At 41.6% G+C, this 21432-nt stretch overlaps 1 protein-coding gene across 2 annotated transcripts in view; it reads left to right on the top strand.

Annotated features, from left to right (window-relative positions):
- Positions 1-17862: 17862 nt before the first annotated feature.
- The window catches only part of C18H16orf87 (chromosome 18 C16orf87 homolog), a 33950-nt gene continuing 30380 nt past the window's right edge, over positions 17863-21432 (top strand). For both annotated transcript variants that reach the window (XR_008200911.1, XM_052656544.1), the window contains exon 1: positions 17863-17997. Coding sequence is in view for 1 of the 2 variants with exons in the window: in XM_052656544.1 (XP_052512504.1) it covers positions 17932-17997 (66 nt within the window). In the remaining variant the exon portion in view is untranslated. The remainder of the gene's footprint in view (positions 17998-21432) is intronic.

Raw genomic sequence — 21432 nt, 5'->3', positions numbered from 1 at the left:
TAAAACTTTTTAAAAAGGGAAGGGCAGGAGGGGAGGTTATAAAGGGACACAAGGAAGCTTTTGGGGATGATAGATAGATTCACTGTCTTGATTGTGATGGCTTCATGGGCATATACACATGTCAAAACATATCAAACTGTACATTTTAAATGTATGTATTTTATTGTATATTTGTTATACCTTAGTGAAGTTGTTTAAGTGATAGGTTTTTGTTTGTTTGTTTGTTTTTTCACTTAAAAAATGTGTAAAAATCGAGGCTGGCAGGAAGACTGTGGAGCAGCTGGGAGCTCGCCTGACTTCCAGGACTGCCTCCATCATCATTCAACACTCTCATCTTGAACTGTAAACTCTTTCCTGGAAGAAGATCAAGTCTTCAGAGAGAACAAGATGGCAGAAGAGTAGGCGGACGTGGAGTACATCTCTCTCCACAGATACATCAGGAATACACCTTCAGACACAGAAGTGGATGCCGAACACCAGCTGAGAGCGGACAGGAGTACCTGACCAGTGGAAAAGAACCACGCAAAACTCAGTAGGATGAAGGAACTAGGGGGAAAAACAGGAGTGTTAGTAGGACTTGACCTGCCCTCAGTGGGTGGGGAGACTGAAGCAGGGGTCCGATCCCCACATCGGGGCAATTGTCTGAGTCAGAGAAGAAACATTTAAGGCTGAGAGTGCCACAGCTGATCTGTGGCAGCCTAAATTGAGAATCAGACAGTCCTTGCTGCAGCCATAGATACCCCAGACAGGAACGCTGGTCCCCTGGAAGGCGCAGCAGCTAGGAGCTGGAGTTTAGGGATTGTGGAGCAATCCCAGGGTGAGGGCTGCTGTTGACCGTGGAGAGACAGGTTGAGGGGATGTGAGGGAGGAGATCCTGGTGGGAAATGCCAGTGGAGGAAAGCCAGGCAGCCATGGAAGCAAGGCAGTACTGCTGAGTCACTGTAGGGGGTGGCACCATCACCACAGCCTCTCTCTCCCCGTATGCCAGCATTAGTAGCTGAACAGTAGAGAGGCTGGCCTGTCAAACATCTGATACACTGAACTACAGAGTAGGACCCCACCTAGGGTGTCCCTTTAAGAGCCTGACACACCTGTCTACAGAGTAGGACCCCAGCCAGGGGGACCCCCTCTATGTGCCTGATGCCCCGAATGACAGAGAAGGACCCCAGGCAAGGGAGCCCTCTGAATGCCTGAACAGGCGGAGCTACGGAGAAAGACTGGCAAAGAGGCCTTCTGGTCGCCAGCTAAAAGAGGCTCGAGAAAAGGCTCTGATAGGGCCTTAACTCCTGCAGCAGACGCAGTCCGTGTCCCTGCACACTTGGTGCCGCCAGGGTTCCCACAAGCCAAGCAGCTGCGCCATCTCCACATTCAACTCTCACTGGGGCAGAGCTGCCACAGGCAAAAAAAGTCTTTTGTCTAGGCACACAGGGTTGCTTCATTTGTGTCTGACTCTTTGCAACCCTGTAGACTGTGGCCTGCCAGGCTTCTGTGTCAAAAAGGGGTTTCCCCAGGCAGGAATACTGGAGTATATTGGCCAATACTGGTTGCCATATCCTTACAGAGCACTATATTTCCTGCTGCCTTAGCTGCCAACCCCCCTGAGTGAATGGTACTGCCAGAACCCCTGTGACCCAAGCAACTGCATCACCGCCACAACTGCCCCTCCAGGGGCAAACCCAAGCCGTACAGGGCGGCCTCAGGTGCAAATCTCCAGTGGATGACCCACATGTAGAGGTGGAAATAAAACCACAATTGAAACCCAAGGGCAGTGTGGCTAAAGAAGACCCAAAACCTTCCCACCAGCTGTACAAGCTGCACATTAAATACACATGATCAACTAGGCAGACTCTGAGTCTGTGGAATATATAAAAGATCATTGAGAGCTCCCACAAAAGAAAACACACTAGTTCTGATGGCTGTGGACATTGAAGGCAAAAACATAGAGGAGTAGAACCAGCAAATTTGGAAAACTCAGCAATGGCCCAGGACTGGGAAAGGTCAGTTTTCATTCCAATCCCAAAGAAAGGCAATGCCAAAGAATGCTCAAACTACCACACAGTTGCACTCATCTCACATGCTAGTAAAGTAATGCTCAAAATTCTCCAAGCCAGGCTTCAGCAATACGTGAACCGTGAACTTCCAGATGTTCAAGCTGGTTTTAGAAAAGGCAGAGGAACCAGAGATTGAATTGCCAACATCCGCTGGATCATGGAAAAAGCAAGAGAGTTCCAGAAAACCATCTATTTCTGCTTTATTGACTATGCCAACGCCTTTGACTGTGTGGATCACAAGAAACTGTGCAAAATTCTGAAAGAGATGGGAATACCAGACCACCTGACCTGCCTCTTGAGAAACCTGTATGCAGGTCTGGAAGCAACAGTTAGAACTGGACATGGAACAACAGACTGGTTCCAAATAGGAAAAGGAGTATGTCAAGGCTGTATATTGTCACCCTGCTTATTTAACTTCTATGCAGAGTACATCATGAGAAATGCTGGACTGGAAGAAACACAAGCTGGAATCAGGATTGCCGGGAGAAATATCAATCACCTCAGATATGCAGATGACACCACCCTTATGGCAGAAAGTGAAGAGGAGCGAAAAAGCCTCTTGATGAAAGTGAAAGAGGAGAGTGAAAAAGTTGGCTTAAACCTCAACATTCAGAAAACGAAGATCATGGCATCCGGTCCCATCACTTCATGGGAAATAGATGGGGAAACAGTGGAAACAGTGTCAGACTTTTTTTGGGGGGGGGGGGCTCCAAAATCACCGCGGATGGTGACTGCAGCCATGAAATTAAAAGATGCTTACTCCTTGGAAGGAAAGTTATGATCAACCTAGATAGCATTTTCAAAAGCAGGGACATTACTTTGCCGACTAAGGTCCGTCTAGTCAAGGCTATGGTTTTTCCTGTGGTCATGTATGGATGTGAGAGTTGGACTGTGAAGAAGGCTGAGCGCCGAAGAATTGATGCTTTTGAACTGTGGTGTTGGAGAAGACTCTTGAGAGTCCCTTGGACTGCAAGGAGATCCAACCAGTCCATTCTGAAGGAGATCAACCCTGGGATTTCTTTGGAGGGAATGATGCTGAAGCTGAAGCTCCAGTACTTTGGCCACCTCATACGAAGAGTTGACTCATTGGAAAAGACTCTGATGCTGGGAGGGATTGGGGGCAGTAGGAGAAGGGGACGACCGAGGATGGGATGTCTGGATGGCATCACGGACTCAATGGACATGAGTCTGAGTGAACTCTGGAAGATGGTGATGGACAGGGAGGCCTGGCGTGCTGCGATTCATGGGGTCGCAGAGTCAGACACGACAGAGCGACTGAACTGAACTGAATTGACATACAGCATAAGTTGAATATGTGCAGCACAAATATTTGACTCACATACATCATGAAATGACTACCACAGTAAGTTTGGTGAATATCCATCATTTCATACAGATACTAAATAAAAGAAAAATTTTTCTTCTGATGAGAATTTTTAGGAAGTACTCTCTTAACAACTTTCATATGTAACATACAGCAGTGTTAATTATATTTACCATGTTGTACATTACATCACAGGTGGCACTAGTGGTAAAGAACCAGCTTGCCAGTGCAAGAGACAAGAGATGCGGATTGATCCCTGGGTCGGGAAGATCTCCTGGAGGATGGCATGGCGTGGCAAACCACTCCAGTATTTTTGCTTGGAAAATCCCATGGACAGAGGAGCCTGGTGGGCTACAGTCCATAGGATCAATGACTCAGCACGACTGAAGCGACTAAGGAAGCAAATGTATGCACATTACATCCCTAGTACTAATTTATCTTATAATTGGAAATGTGTACTTTTAGTGTACTTCATCCAATTCCCCCACCCTTCTCTATAAGACTCTGGTAAACACAAACAGGTGACTCATTGGAAGAGACTCTGATGCTGGGAGGGATTGGGAGCAGGAGGAGAAGGGGACGGCAGAGGATGAGATGGCTGGATGGCATCACTGACTCAATGGAGGTGAGTCTGAATGAACTCCGGGAGTTGGTGATGGACAGGGTGGCCTGGCGTGCTGCGATTCATGGGGTCGCAAAGAGTCGGACACGACTGAGCGACTGAACTGAATTGAACTGAAACACAAATATGATCTCTTAAGTCTCTGAGTTTGTTTTTGACATGTAATTGGCCTACAACACAGTGTTAGTTCCTAGTATACAACATAGTGATTCAGTACTTCTGTACATTACAAAATGATCACCACAATAAGTCTAGTTACCATCTGGCACCATTCAGCCATATACATTATTATTGACTGTATTCCCTACACTGTGCATTTAATACCTTTGTTTGTTTGTTCAGTCACTCAGTTGTGTCCGACTCTTTGCAACCCCATGGACTGCAGCATGCCAGGCTTCCCTGTCTTCACCATCTCCTGGAGCTTACTCAAACTCATGTCCATTGAGTCAGTGATGCCATCCAACCATCACTCTGACGTCCCTTTCTCCTGCCTTCGACCTTTCCCAGCACCAGGGTCTTTTCTAAGTATTGGAGCTTCAGCTTCAGCATCAGTCCTTCCAGTGAATATTCACAGTTGATTTCCTTTAAGATTGACTGGTTTGATCTTGCAATCCATGGAACTCTCGAGTCTTCTCCAACACCACAGTTTAAAAGCATCAGTTCTTTGGTGCTCAGCCTTCTTTATGGTTCAACTCTCACACTGATATGTGACTACTGGAAAAACCATACCTTTGACTATACAGACCTTTATTAGAAACATAACATCTCTGCTTTTTTAATATGCTGTCTTGGCTTGTTATAACTTTTCTTCTAAGGAGCATCTTTTAATTTCATGGCTGCAGTCACCGTTCACAGTGATTTTGGTGTCCAAGAAAATAGAGTCTCTCATTGTTTCTATTTTCCCCCCATCTATTTGCTATGAAGTGATGGGACCAAATGCCATGATCTTCGTTTTTAGAATGTTGAGTTTTGGGGAATTCCCTATATTCTGAGTATTAATCTCTTGTCAGATACACGATTTGCAAACATTTCCCCCCATTTCGTAGGTTGTCTTTTCCTTTTCTTTTTTATTTATTTGGCTGTGTCTTGTCTTAGTTGTGACAGATGGGATCTTCGTTGTATCATGCAGATCTTTGCTTACAGCTCATAGACTCTTGATTGTGGCTCAAGCAGGCTTAGTTGTTCCAAGGCATGTAGGACCTTAGTTCCCAGACCAGAGATCAAACCCATGTCCCCTGCATTGCAAGGTGCATTCTTAACCACCGGACCACTGGGGAAGTCCTTTTCCCTTTTTTATAGTGTCTTTTGATACACAAAATTCTTAAATTTTATGAAGCCCGATTTATCTACGTTTTGTTAATTTGTATTAATTGTGGTAAGGTGGTTCAGATGGCAAAGAATCCGCCTGCAGTGCAGAAGACCAGGGTTTGATCTCTGGGTTGGGAAGATCCACTGGAGAAGGGAATGGCTACCCACTCCAGTATTCTTTGCTGGAGAATTCCATGGACAGAGGAGCCTAATAGGCTACAGTCCATCGAGTCCCAAAGAGTCAGACACAACTGAGCCATTTTCACTGCAATACAAAATATAAAGTTTACCATCTTAACCATTTTAAAATATATAGTTTAGAAGTAGCAAGTATATATATGTATATGTATATATATATACATCTTTGTGCCACTGATCTCTGGAACTAGTTTATCTTCCAAATCTGAAACTCTATTCTCCTTAAACAACATCTTCCTGTTTTTCCCTCCCCTCAGCCTCTGGTAACCTACCTCTATTTTACTTTCTATCTCTGTGAATATGATTACTCTATGTACCTCATAAAAGGGGAATCACACAGTATTTGTCCTTTTGTGACTGGTATATTTCACTTAGCATAATGTATTCAGGGTTCATCCATTTTGTAGCATGTGCCTTAGTTTATTTCTTTTTAGGCTGAATAATGTTCCACTGGGTATTTACCATATTTTGTTTATCCATTCATTGTTTGAATGACATTTGGGTTGCTTTTACTTTTTGGCTGTTGTGAATAATGCCACCATGAATTTGGGTGTACAAATATCTGAGATACTGCTTTCAATTCTTTTCAGTTCCCAGAGTGGAATTACTGGATCATATGGTAATTCTATTTTTAATTTTTTAAGGAACCAATATACTGTTTTCCATAGTGGCTGCACCATATTCTTACCAGCAGTACCCAAGTGTTCCAATTTCTCTGTATCTTTGCCAACTCTTTTTATTTTCCATTATTTTGTTGTTAGCAGCTTTCTTGATGAAAGGCTGTTGCTGAATGAAAAGATGCCAGGATTCTTGGCCTCCAGAGGAGAAGAATTCTATCCAGGGCCAGAGACAAGGCTTGATTGCTCAGAGCTTTCGTGTAATAAAGTTTTATTAAAGTATAAAGGAGATAGAGAAAGCTCTTGACATAGGCATCAGAAGGGGGCAGAAAGAGTACCCCCTTGTTAGTCTTCAGCTGGATGTTATATAGTCACTAGCAGTCTGTTAATGAAAGAAAGAAATGTCTTAAAACTCAGAATGGCACCAGGCCCCTCACCCATAAGATGTATTTTGGGATAGTCTTGGCACCAGAAGATTCATCCCAGGCCATAAAATGATTAACTTGAATCTTGTATAAGGGCAGATTACCATACAAATAGTTTCATTTACATAGATTAGGGGAACAATATCTAAGTATAACATACTGGTTTGTCAAGTAGGTTCTGAGCCATTAGGAGGAACCAACTTGAAGACAGAGATTGGGGTAAATGTATAGTACATTAGCATAGCTTAAGACAAACATTTCCATAAGAAAAATGCATTGGTTAACTCAGGGTTTGAGAATAGCTAACTTCAGTGAAACCAGGTGTTATTATGGTAACACAGTATTTTAAGAGAAACCTCCTTTTAAATTTGTATAGAGAAGAAAAAAATATCACTAGTTTGTTTCCTCCTGCCACTTAAGAGAGATAAAAATGTCTGACACTTGCAGGCTATTTCCTCCGTTTGGAGACCCCTGGCCTTCCTGCCTGTTACCCTCTCACTGATGGGTGTGAGGTGATTATCTTATTGTGGTTTTGATTTGCATTTCCCTAATGATTAGTGATGTTGAGCATTTTTTCATACGCCTTTTGGCCATGTGTGTATGTTTGTTGGAGAAATATTTATTCAGGTCCTTTGCTCATTTTTTAAAATCAGGTAATTTTTTTGTTGTTGAATTGTAAGAGTTCTTTATATATTCTGAATATTTAACCATTTATTAGATATATGATTTTTAATTATTTCTTCTATTCTATAGGTTGCCTTTTCACTCTGTTGATTGTGTCCTCATCACTGAAGTTTCAAATTTTGATGTAGTTCAGTTTATCTATTTTTACTTTTGTTGTCCTTGTAATATTATTTGAAAGTTTACTTCAATCCACTGCTAATATAAACTAGCTCCTCTATAATCGTGGTGTAGAAAATAAGGCTAACTGTGACTTAAAATCCAGAAGCATTAAAAGAAAAGATTTACAAATTTCACTAAATTCAATTCTTGCATGACAAAAATCCCATAAACAAAGTTTGCGGGGAAAAATATTCACAATCTATGCCATAAAATGATAATTTTTTAGATGAGAATACTTCTGCAATTCTTTATATTTATTATTGGAGTATAGTTGATTTATAATATTGTTTCTGCTATATAACATAGTGTGTGTGTATATATATATATATATATTTTAGGTTCTTTTTGTATATAGGTCATTATATAGTATTGGGTAGAGTTTCCTGTACTTTATAGTCAGTCCTTATTAATTTTTTAATGTATAAAGAGGTCTTAAAAATTGAGAGACAAAATTCTAACAATCAGATATAAAAATGGTAATTAGACACTTTGTTGGTGAAACTGTGGGGAAACAGGCACTGTCATACATTGCTTGTGAGAATACAAATTGCTCTAACTCTTCTGAAGGGAGATTTGGCAATACCTAAAAAATGTTACCTAGTGTTTTTTTTAGTATTTATTTACCTTTTGACCCAGCAAGACCATTTCTGAGAATCTACCATGAAGATATATCTCCAGCAATATGAAAACACATGCAGATATATACTGTAGCATTGTATGTAACTGCAAAATTTTGGATACAATCTGAATGCCTATACATAGGAAAGTAATTAAACTGGTATATCTGTACAGTGGAGTAATAGAGTTATATTTTTAAAATAGGATAATCTTTATTAATTTATCTGGAGTGTTTTCCAGAATACCAGTTCAGTTCAGTCACTCAGTCATATCTGACTTTTTGCAACTTCATTGACTGCAGTATGCCAGGCTTCCTTGTCCTTCACCAAGTCCCAGAGCTTGCTCAAACTCATGTCCATTGAGTCGGTGATGTCATCCAATCATCTCATCCTCTGTCTACCCCTTCTCTTCCTGCCTTCAATCTTTCCCAGCATCAGGGTCTTTTCCAATGAGTCAGTTCTTTGCAGTTCTTTCCAAAATATAGAGTTAAGTAAAAAAAAAAAAAAATCAAGCATAATAGTATTTATAGTATCCTACCTTTCACGTAAGAAAGGAGACATAAGACAATACATATATGTAGTTGTTCATTTGTCCAAAATCAATGCCAGCAGGGTTAAACCACAAAGCAAAGTGATTGGTAATCTATAGGGCTGAAGGGAAATGGAGAGATGGGAACTGGGTAGTGGAATGAGAAAAGAGTAACACTGAATAGGATGGGGAAGAAAAGAACTAACCCAAGTAATTATGGAAAATACTATCTTGAGTAGATACAGTAATGTTAGACATCAAAGAACCGTGGATTAATGCTGTAATCTAGTCAGTAAATGTATTTCTCACAGGGGTAGAGATTAACAATTCTGTGCTTTATGTGTATACTCAAACTGAACAAACAGGTAAATATGTTTTAGATAAGAACTGGGTTTTTCGTAAGGAGAGGAAGAGGCTAAAATGACCTCTTTGGGGTTGGACTGGAATCTGAGCTATTACTATATGTGTCAGTTAGTATGCATACATATTTCTCCTAACTGTTCAGTGTGAGGAACTAGAAGTGATGACACCTCAGCAGTAATGAGGAAACTTTATTACTTTATGTAATGTTATTACATCCAATTTTTAAGTATGATTCTTCAATAAAAGGAACCAGGGATCTTTAGAGAAGAGGTCAATTACAGGACTAAGATGGGATAAAGGTGTTTGGAAAATCTTTAGGTGTGCCAGGTAATTTTTATTTTATTTTATTTTATTTTAGAAAAAGAAATGGGAGAATATTGCTGAAAGAACACAGGAGCCAGACTAAAGGAGTTCCTAATGGGCAAAGCTGGAATAGTTTGAGCAAAAGAAATAATGTTATCACTGAATTAATAAAGTATAATATCCGTGAGCCCTACTGATATAAATTTTAAAATGAGGGGAAAGGGACAGTTCTTCCTTCATAGCAGAACTTTAGTTTAATAACTGTGGAAGAACTGCAGGAAATAGAAAACCAGCATTAGCTAAACAGTAATTTTTGTTGCAGACAAGATGAACTGATAGGCAGTAAAATCAGTGAGTGAAAATTTGAGGAAAATCAAAGTTTTGTAACAGAATCTAAGTATACAATTTTGTATATGGTCAGTTTTCTTTGACGATTGAGTTTTTATTGTTTATTTTCTCTACAGATGTGAACAATACCACGTCTTTGAAAGTTACAAATACTTTTTAAAATATAAATTTAAACTAGCTCATAGTGCAGACATGGCAAGTAGAAATATCAATTCTGTCTTTGGGAAAGGCTCTGTTAGTGAAAGGCTCTGTTAGTGCTGGATGTTAGTTTGAAAAATTTTGTTCTGGGGATCTGAGTCTGAAAAATGAGCCTTTGGGGAAACCCAAATCTGTTTTAAATGAAGATCAGCTGAGAGCTATGATAGAAGCTAACCCCAAAACAGCAATTCGAAGTCTTGCAGCAGACTTAGGAGTTTCTGCTACAATAATTTCTTGACACCCGGCTGCAATAGGAAAGGTAAAAAAAATGGACATGTGTGCAGGTACCACACCAGTTAACGAATGATCATAAACTCAGATGGTTAGAGATATTCTCATCTCTTAAGATTTGAAAGAACAGAGACATATTTGGGAGAGGATCATAAGCTTTGACAAAAAGTGACATCGAAAGTGATCTGGACGATGGATAGATGTTGATGAAGTTGCCAAACGTGTTCAAATCATCACTGTAATCAAAAAAGGTTCTGGTAATGGTATGGTGGTCTACAATGACTATTTTATTACTGCTTTTTAACCCAGGTATAACTAATGGTAGCATCTTATTGCCAAAAAGTTGAAATTATATATAAAAAGTTTATCTAAAAGTACTCCGTATTGGTTAGCAGACATGAACCTCTATTTTTCCATGACATCTGACCACAGAAATCACAAACCACCATAGAGAAGTTAATTGAGCTAAGAAATTTTACCACATTCATCATATTTACCTGACTTTTTTTCAACCAATTACCACCTTTCCTGTCATTTGGAACTCTAAGAAACAAAACTTTCTCCAACTGAGAAGCAGTAATTGGAAGATTTGAATAAATATTAATAATGCTGAATTTTATAAATATAATATATACCATTTAATATTGGGGGAAACTTATCAGTTGGGGAAAGCAGTTAATGCTAACAGTGTATATTTTGGTTGAGTATAGCATTTTTTCTCCAAAATACTTAACATTTTCATTTAGCCCATAAAAAGGCAATTTCATGTGGTTCAACTTGATACCTTCTCAGACCCTGGCAGAACATGAATATGGAAAGGAACCTAAGATGCTGGAAAACTACAAGCAGCCCCTGAGTTTTGGGCTTTTTCACTGGAGGAATGTGGAGCCCAGAGTGGATGTGTATGTGAAAGATGCTTAGGAGTCCGTCATGCAAAGGTCCAAGTAAAGTGGGTTCCAGAGAGATGAACTGCCTCATCAGAGGCTCTCAGAAAATATTTTTTCACTAAAGAAATGAAAGCATGTTTCTAATACTAAATGCCATGCACACATGGCTCAGTGATGCTTTTGGATGATAACACTCATTCTGTCACACAGAGCCAGTCCTTTCATTCATATACTTTACATTCTGATTTTATTATTTTTTAAAATGTAGGTAGCCTGTTAGGTACCATAGCTAATGGCCTCTTTATGATTTTGTAACCAGATTGCAGTTATTCTTTGTGGCATCCAGGGATTAAGTTATGATAAAGATACTGGGATGGTCCTTTTCCTGCCTCTTTCTCTGCTGACAACTTGCTATGTCTAATCCATGAAAGAGAGGAGAGTTAAGGAATCTTCAAAGGTAAGAGGTAAGAGGACATCTTGGAATGAATCTTAACCTGGAGGGGGAGAGAGACACTGAAAGGGAGGGAAGGAGAGAAATGGAGGAAGACATGGAATGGAAATTCCCTAAAGTAAAATTGACTATGATCCCAGGGATTAAGGACAATGGGACGTATTACTGCAGAAAGGGGGGAAAAGGTGTTCTTTCCTTGGGGTAGGTGCAATCCTGCACCATGACACAGGCTTGGTGAGCAGAGCATAGCGTGCTTCCAGTCTTAATTTATTTCCTTTGCTGGATGCCCTGGTTGGGAGTCACATGCTCATTGTACTACTACATCTATGGGTTTACCAAGGAATCTACAGTTTCTGCGGACTCTTGCTTACTCCCAGGACAGTGAAGCTTCTGATTTAGTTCAGACTGATGGGGTAAGAGGACTAAGACCAGAAGTGTGGGAAGGACTTTATTTCAAAGGCAGCACAGTCCAGTTCAGTTCAGTGGCTCAGTCATGTCCGACTCTTTGCAACCCCATGGATTGCAGCACGCCAGGCTTCCCTGTCCATCACTAGCTCCCAGAGCTTGCTCAAACTCATGTCCATCGAGTCATGAGTGATGTCCAATCATCTCATCCTCTGCCATCCCCTTCTCCTGCCTTCAGTCTTTCCCAGGATCAAGGTCAGGGTGAGGATAAATGGTAACAGGGTGAGAGGCAGTGGCTTGGCCATTGTGAAAGAAAGTGTTGTAAAGTTACTTACTCTGGATGGTAGTTGTTCTGTGACCCACTGATCCTTCCCTCAGTTCTCAGACACCCTGTCAGATTTCCAGAGCTGGATGCTGAATTTTGGTCTAAAATAATCAGTGGATGTCCTTGTCCAGCCCAGATGAGTGATTCTGGTATAGGTAGGAAAACCAAACAGAAGCAGTGAAGTGTAATGAGACAGGAAAAGGAGCAAATATAGGATGGTGAGCTATCTGAGCCATCTTTCCTATCACCTCCAAGAAGGGATATAGACCTGAGAGACAAAAATGTTTGTTTGGGGACATGGATCCAGTTGTGCCTGAAACTGGTACTACTATTTATGCTTTTTGGTTATGAGAGCCAGTAACCCTTTTTGTTTAAGCCATTTTGATTTGGGTTCTTTGTTTGGCAAAAAAAAAAAAAAAAAATTCCTGACTGATAATGCTCCCTGAGCCTTACTTTATTTAACTGTATACTCTGCAGGATTTGGGGAGGAAGAGGAACATAATGTAAGGATAGGCACAGAGTAGATGCCCAATAAGTAGTATTTAATACTATGGGAGAAAAAGAAAAAGGAGGCAAAGCAAGGCATGGGACACCTCTGGAGGCCCCTCTGTGTCCAGGGCAAGCCAGTGGGCTGAGTTCGGTGCTCAGTGAAGCCGGGCACATGTCTTGAATTGTCCAGAGGTACCCAGCTGTAAAAGAGGGCTGGCCTCTTGAGTTGCTTTGAGCCTGTGGCTTTCCTGCAGTGAGTGCTCCTTGATGCAGTGTGTTATTGGCTTCGTGGGGAGAAAAGAAAAGCTCTCTTTCAGGAAAAAGATAGCATCTTCTTTGTCTATTACTTGATATTTCTTTTTTTAAAATCATGGACTGTTCCTTTTTGGAAATCCAGAGTATGGTGTTGTGAACAGAATCAACACAAAATGACTACATTTTCATCATTGTGATGATCATTTCTCCATTGCTTTGGAAAAGTAGAAACTACAGCTTTAAACTTTTAACTCTTTAATTTAGGAGCTATATTAGATTTTCAAGAAAAATGCAAAATTTTAAGGAAATCAAGACCTCCCAAGCAGCCAAGTGCTCTCATTCTCCTTTCCCAGAAAAGAAAGAGAAGCTTTAAAGGGCTCCTTGGTAGAAACTTTGAGTATCAAAATAAAGGAATGGAAATGGAGGCTGTTACACCTCACTTTTTCTTACCACCACTCCTCCCCCCTCCCACCCCCCACAGCTTGGGTATAGTAAAGGGTATAAAGAACAGTTTTGAGGGAATTCCCTGGTGGTCCAGTGGCTAAGACTGCATTTTCACTGCCAAGGGCCTGGGTTTGATCCCTAGTCAGGAAACTAAGATCCCACAAGCTGAGTAAGCTCAGCCAAAGAAAAAAACATTTAAATGGCCATTTTGGTTTCTCAAGTACATAATCCCTCTATTAAAATATTATAGTTTCTGCCTGCTCTAATTGCTTACTATGAGACTAGAGCACCTACAGCCACTTGTAACAGCACACATAAAAGATCTTGAACAAAGTGAGAAGTAGCATTGAAAGCCAGTGGAAAGTGGACTCTCCAGCACCCATCCTCAATATGTCAGATTCTCTCTTCCTCTTCCTCTTGCTGCTTCAGCAACAATAGCTTCCTTTCACTTCCTTTTACCTCAGTTAATTTCCCCATGCTGCTCTTTCTGGTTGAATATTTGCTATTCCTCTTTACCTTGTTAACTCTACCTATCATGCACATTTCTTCCTTGATTACTCCAGGAAGTCCTCCTTGATTACTCTACGCTACCATAGATCAGATCTCCATGTGATGCCCTCATCAGATGAGTGAGCTTAGAAGTGGATCATGTATGGATGTGAGAGTTGGACTGTGAAGAAAGCTGAGCGCCGAAGAATTGATGCTTTTGAATTGTGGTGTTGGAGAAGACTCTTGAGAGTCCCTTGGACTGCAAGGAGATCCAACCAGTCCATCCTAAAGATCAGTCCTGGGTGTTCATTGGAAGGACTGACACTGAAGCTGATACTCCAATACTTTGGCCACCTGATGCGCAGAGCTGACTCCTTGGAAAAGACCCTGATGCTGGGAAAGATTGAGGGCAGGAGGAGAAGGGGACAACAGAGGATGAGATGGTTGGATGGCATCACCGACTCAATGGACATGAGTTTGGGTGAACGCCAGGAGTTGGTGATGGACAGGGAGGCCTGGCATGCTGCGGTTCATGGGGTTGCATAGAGTCGGACATGACTGAGTGACTGAACTGACCGAGAAGTGGATCTCCCCATCGTTGAGCACTCAGATGAGATTGTAGAACCACATCTGCATTCCTGACTCACAGAAACAGGTATGTTTTAAGCCACTGATTTTGGGGGTAATTTGTTATGTAACAATATATAACCAAAACCTTATTGTCTCATTGTCATAAGATGGCTGCTTTACCTATACGGCCTCAAGGTGATGCTCCAGAGAGTAAGAAAAGTGTGAAAGGCAAAGGACAAAGAGGTTTTTCTGGACAAGAATTGCTTCATTTTTATCAGGAACTCAGAGCCTTTCCAAAAATCCCACTCAGTGGACTTTGGTTTATATCTTATTGGCCAGCAATAACACCACATGACCCATTCCTACTTAGAAGATGGCTAGAGAGAAGGGGGGAACCTGGATAGAGTTTGCATCAGTCAACTGTCAGTGTGTGCCAAAAACCCCACAGAGATAAAGACCTCTTCCTTACCCACACCAACCAAGTGCCCTTTTGGGGAGAGTTTCCTAAAAAGGACCTAGTCAAATGAAATTTTCAGAAAACTTCTCAAGGCCAGGATTACAGGACCTGGGTTCCCAATTCATGCCCTACACCATTCTCCAAGGAAAACTGAGGTACTATCTTCCTCTGTTACTTCTATTCCTCCATTTCTTTGTATTAGAAGTTTGAGAGTCATCCTGGAAACATCCATGGCCGCTGCTCTCCACCAACAAAATAGCTCCTTAAGTTTTACTAACACTATGGCCTTCATATTTTTAAAATTCCTCTCCACTACTGTCCATCCTCTCCCCATGCCTCAGGTCTTAATATCTGAGGTGTTTTACTGGTCCAATCATTATCAACTTCAAATATAATCCTGTTAATTCCCCAAAATAAAACCTCTACTGCCTCACTGCACTCAGGAAGAAGCCCAAACTCCCTCCCATGGTAGCAAAGACCCTGTCTGCACAGCTGGGTATGATCCACATCACCAGTCTTAACTCTGTCTTGCACTTGGTGTACTCACACCAAGCTACTGACTTCTCTGCCTTTGCTTACTCTGTCTCATCTGCCTGGTGGTTTCTCACCTCTGATTGGGCAACTCCACCTGACTTCCTTCAGTTCAGTCGCTCAGTCATGTTCGACTCTTTGCGACCCCGTGAACCACAGCACGCCAGGCCTCCCTGTCTATCACCAACTCCTGGAGTTTACCCAAACTCCTGTCCATCAAGTCGGTGATGCCATCCAGCCATCTCATCCTCTGTCATCCCCTTCTCCTCCTGCCCCAAATCCCTCCCAGCATTAGGGACTTTTCCAAGGAGTCAACTCTTCTCGTGAGGTGGCCTAAGTATTGGAGTTTCAGCTTCAGCATCAGTCCTTCCAATGAACACCCAGGACTGATCTCCTTTAGAATGGACTGACTGGTTCTCCTTGCAGTCCAAGGGACTCTCAAGAGTCTTCTCCAACACCACAGTTCAAAAGCATCAATTCTTCGGCTCTCAGCTTTCTTCACAGTCCAACTCTCACATCCATACATGACCACTGGAAAAACCATAGCCTTGACTAGATGGACCTTTGTTGGCAAAGTAATATCTCTGCTTTTTAATATGCTATCTAGGTTGGTCATAACTTTCCTTCCAAGGAGTAAGCATCTTTTAATTTCATGGTTGCAATCACCATCTGCAGTGATTTTGGAGCCCAAAAAAGTAAAGTCTGACACTGTTTCCACTGTTTCCCCATCTATTTCCCATGAAGTGATGGGACTGGATGCCATGATCTTCGTTTTCTGAATGTTGAGCTTTAAGCCAACTTTTTCACTCTCCTCTTTCACTTTCATCAAGAGGCTTTTTAGTTCCTCTTCACTTTCTGCCATAAGGGTGGTGTCATCTGCATATCTGAGGTTATTGAGATTTCTCCCAGCAATCTTGATTCCAGCTTGTGCTTCCTCCAGCCCAGTGTTTCTCATGATGTACTCTGCATATAAGGTAAATAAGCAGGGTGACAATATACAGCCTTGATGTACTCCTTTTCCTATTTGGAACCAGTCTGTTGTCCCATGTCCAGTTCTAACTGTTGCTTCCTGATCTGCATACAGGTTTCTCGAGGCAGGTCAGGTGGTCTGGTATTCCCATCTCTTTCAGAATTGTCCAGTTTGTTGTGATCCACACAGTCAAAGGCTTTAGCATAGTCAATAAAGCAGAAATAGATATTTTTCTGGAACTCTCTTGCTTTTTCCATGATCCAGCAGATGTTGGCAATTTGATCTTGGGGATTCAGTACTGGAGATAACTCTACTAGAAAGCCTTTCAGGAACACCAACTCCCTGGACAGTGTGTCAGTTGACCTCCTCATTAACTGTGTACAAATCCTATTCTCTTTTGCGGGGGTGGAGGAGTGGGTGGGGGGTGAGGGGTTGTCCTATGTCATATTAGGTTAACCTAGTAGACAATTCACATTAATACAATACTATATGGAATATGTCTCCCTCCTCTTCCTGCCCTCCACTTCCTTTTCTAGTCTCTTAATGTATATGTAACCATAAATACATTTTCATGTTATTTTACACAATCTTAAACAAGGTGTAGAGTACTTTGCTCTTCCAGTTAATACTATTTTAGAGATCATTATATCACTTCATATAGAACTATCATTCTTTTGAAAAACTGCAATGATAATTCTGATGTGTGCATACCTAAATTTGCTCAGGCAATTTGTTGGTGGACACCTGGGCTGTTTCTGATTAAGCTGTGCTGCGAAGTGCAACATCTTGGCACAAATGCATTTGAGCACAGCTGGAGAATATATTTTAAATTCTTAGGGAAAATATCTTTTCAAATTCTTAGGGATGTGATTGCAAGATCAAAGGCGAGGTGAATTTTAAATTTTGATATTGTAGTCAACCGAATTACTCCTCCCAACAACTCATTTCCCCTGTATTCGAACGTTAGGCCCTCTACACCTCTAAACTACGTGTTTGAGGACAGGCACCTCCCAGTATTCAAATTTGTCTGGCCGATTTGGCCCTCAATACATATTTGACTTAACGAATTTCATACCTCCCGGTGAAGAGCTCAAGGCTGGCATCTAGCAGACTCATCAGCTGTCTATTATAATTTATCAATGATTAGACTTGCTAACATTTACTGAAGTCTATCAAACGTCGGTATTCGTGCGAAAAGTCTTACCTCCCACCTGCTTTTTCACTCTCACCTTCTTCCTCCGGGGAAGGGGGCGTGCTCAGCACCAGGACCCGCCCTTTCTGTGCTTTCGTTGGTGGAGCCCGACGCCCGTTACTGCCGAATCCCGGCTAAGCCACGCCCCCACGCCGTTCATCCGGCCGAGAGAAGGCGTGTCCATTGTCCCGTCGGAAAATCCATGCTGTGTCTTCTCGTGAGAATCGAGACCCGCTGGAGGACCGGAGCCGTGTGGGTGGAAGCGTGCTCCGCAGTTCCTTGGAGCCGGCGCCCGCCGCGCCCCGCCTCCTCGACCCGCAGGCTCTGCTCGAGTTCGCGAACGCGCGCGCGCGCACCCGTCAGAGCCTCGGTTTGGCCAGCGGGGGCCGCGCGGGCAGAGGCTGGGCTGCTGAGGTACGAGGGGCGGAGTCCGAACCGCCGCCGCCGCCGCCACTGCTGCTGCCGCCGCCGCCGCCGCCTGAGAGAAGCATGTCTGCAACTCGAGCTAAGAAAGTGAAGATGGCTACCAAATCATGCCCCGAGTGCGACCAACAGGTGGGCGTCGGGGGCCGGGCACCGAACACGCGGGCCAGCGGGGCGGGTGCGCGCGGGCAGGGGCCGTTGCCTGTGGCCGTTGGCTGTGGAGAGGCCGCCTCGCCGGGGTCCCGGCGGCCGAGCGAGGGGGCCAGCCCTCGGGCTCTGTGGCCACCGCGGGAGCCCCGAACCGGCCCGGCCGAGCCGAGGGGCTGCCGAGGAAGCGGCCGGTGTCCACCTGGCGGCGGTCAGACGGGCGAGTGTCGTGCCCTGTGGCTGGGCGTGAGAGGGGGCGTGCGTTTATCCTGAGCAGACGGGGCGACCTGTCCGGAGCCTCCTCGAGTCGCCTGGCCGGCTCCGGTGACAGCGGCAGGAGTGTGGGGCAGCGGCCCAAGTGGACGAGAACCGTCCCTCAGCCCCCTCCTGCCCCGACGAGAGTGCCTGATGTGCGAACTCCCAAGTCAGGGCTCCTGGCTCCCAAATCCCCCTCCTGCCACTCAGGGTTGCTTTGTTCCCATTTCAGATGTGGACGGTGGACCCCCCAAACTGTCCCCCCGCCACCTGGGCGGATGCTTAAATGTGACAGTAAGGCCCACAGTGTAATAGTTATAAGTTTTGGCGAAATATGGAGTTTTTTTCTCTTAAAACATTATTTTTGCTGTAAATAATCGTAAATCTTTTCTGTACATTGTTTTAAATGGAATATAATTGAATTACGTCCCCACTGAAGCCCTTTCTTTCTGGGCGCTCCTCACGTTCCCCTACCCGCCGCGGTATCCACTGTTAAAAATTTAGGATTTCTTTTTCTAGATCTTCTAAAAAATATGTATGTGGTTTTATGAATTTTAAATGACTGCTTTCCACACAGAATTAATGGTGTCATAGCTGTAATGTTTTAAATCTCATTTACTCTTTTAGTTTAAGAGTGCCTCATTTTTCACCCGTTCCTCTAAAACCTTATAATCTAATGAGTTAAAACTCTCAGTTAAAAGCATTAGTAAGGGCCCTTGGTTCACGCCAACATTCTGATCTGGGTGTGTTTTTTCCTTTTCCACTGGGAGAATTTTTTCAAAATGACTACCTCTCTCCTTCCCCTTTCTTTTTCTTTCTTTCTTTTTAAAATGAGGAATAATTTGAAATGGCTGAAGATTCTTTTAATAAGCTGATTTTAGAGCATTCTTTACGGGGCAAGCTTAAAGATTGAGCAAATCTTTTAACAGAAAATGTTACATGTTTTATTCAGTATCTTTTATGGGCAGTGGTAGAGATACTGATTAGAGGAAGGCTGTGCAAGGAGAATTATGGTTTATTGACTTTATGAATTTATTGAGTATGCATTTTAAAAACAATTTAGCCATGTTTGCCAAACCAAAGTTAAATTTCCATTCTTAACATTGAACTAAATTTGTTAAATTCTGAAAAAATTGGGCTTCTTTATTTAAGTCTCCTTGTCGAAGATTATTTCAATATTTAAATCATTTCCATTTGTTCCAATTGTGCAGAAATATAAGGTTTACATGGTATGCATTATGCATTCCAGTGTCTTTAGGGCATCAATTAGTGTGAGTCATGACCTTGCAGTACTTGGCATGAAGTAACCTTAACCTGTTTTGAATATCCTGGTTGAAGAAAGAGGAAAGGATTGTAAACTTGTAGGAGTCTTTGTATCTGTTCATCAGAACCTGATCAGCATTTTATTTGGCAATACTGTATTTCATTTTGTTGTTAACACACACAACCCCTCTTCCAGCTCCTATAACAAAATACTGTAGATTGGGTGGCTCAAACAGCAGTAATTTATTTTGTCACAGGCTGGAAGCCCCAAGATCCTGGCAGAAAAGAGAGCTTTCTGACAGCTCTTCTAAGGACACTAATGCCATCATGAGGGCCCCACCCTCATGAACTCATCTAAACCTAATTATCTCATCTCCAAAAACCATTACATTGAGGAGCTGGGGCTTTAACAGATGAATTTATTGCTGGGATGTTTTTGGCAGGGTGGGGACACAATTCATTGCATAGCAAGCTACAACATAATTTAAAATGTTAGTTTGTGTTGTCCTTTATTTTGAATACTTAAGATAACGTAAATGATGACTAATTCAAACTTTTGGTTATTCTTAAAAGCAATTTGTCTTTTATTGAAAGTAACTCAATAGAAGAAAATAAGATTAATTTTAGCTTTCTAATTATTTGAAAGTATAGATTTCTTATAAATGAGAAAAATTACAACCCCAAAAGCCATTTTAAAAAAACTACGGTTATTCTAAGTTGCCTGGTGAACATTAAATTACAATTTAGATACAGTTTATAAGCATAAATGTAAAATCTTTTTAAAGTTTGAGGAAGTTGCCTCAGCCAAGTAGATTTACATGTGTTCTGTATGTGTAAGTTTAAAAATGGGTACAGAGATCAGTAAACAAGAAAGACCTAGATTTTCAGTTGCTTTATAACATCCCCTTTTACATGCCTCTATTGAAAATAAAGTTCTGAAACATCCAAACCACAATACTTTTCATTTTCAACGGGTTTCACATCCACTAATTCAAATTACTGAGCCATTTTGAGTATAGTAGTAGTCAAGATCCTTATTTTTCTGGTGTCTTTGGTGTATGTTTCTGTTTTTGTGTTTTTGTTTTCTTCTTTATTAGATCAGCTTTTCCCCCTTTTTTTGGAAAAAAATTTTAGAAAATTTTATGTGACCTTTAGCAAATGTGTCTGCTATAGGTAACTTTCCCCTTAGCAACAAAGAATATAAATGTATGCTCCATAAAATGGTTTATTTTTTTGAGCTTTTTTAAATCAGTGAAATAATATAGGGCCAGGATTTTGTTTTTTGCAGTTTTTTTTTAGAGCTTGTCTTCTAAAACATGTGCAAACAATCCAAATACTTGTTTTTCAAGGAATAAATTGATTCACAAGCCATCAGTAAACAAAACTTTAAGTTTTTTTCTTCCATTTTAAAATCCTGAAAGTATAGCATTAGAACTTTCATTACTGTTGTTTTTGGCATTACAACTGAAATTTAAAGGAAGTTTAGATTTTTTAAAAAAAAATCTAAATTATACAATAATTTAAAGAGACTAATATTACTGAAGTTGGCCACCCTGCTTAACAATTCTTTTTACAGGATCTGTATTGTGGTGGTGGTTAGTTGGCTTTTTTCCAGGGTTGGTGTGAGGGAAAGGAACTTTCCATTTTCAAAAGGCCCTTAGGGTGATTTAGCTCAGGCACCTAAATGTTCTTGCACATAAGATGCTTTCATTAAGGGATGTAAATCAGCCTATCGATTGCGTTAGTCATCTGAAAGCCAAATGTTACATTTCTCATCTAACTATAGCACTCTGTTAATTCTGGATTGGATTGACGTATTTTTTGTGTATAAGACACAGAATTAAATTTCAATTTGTTGAGTTTCAGTAGCTGAAAGAAAATGGCTGTTGAGTAGCAAAGGAT

This window comes from Budorcas taxicolor, chromosome 18 (assembly GCF_023091745.1).
Source record: "Budorcas taxicolor isolate Tak-1 chromosome 18, Takin1.1, whole genome shotgun sequence".
NCBI classification, from domain to species: Eukaryota; Metazoa; Chordata; class Mammalia; order Artiodactyla; family Bovidae; genus Budorcas; species Budorcas taxicolor.
Note: the sequence above shows the minus strand (reverse complement) of the source record. Positions and strands in the feature narration are given on the sequence as shown.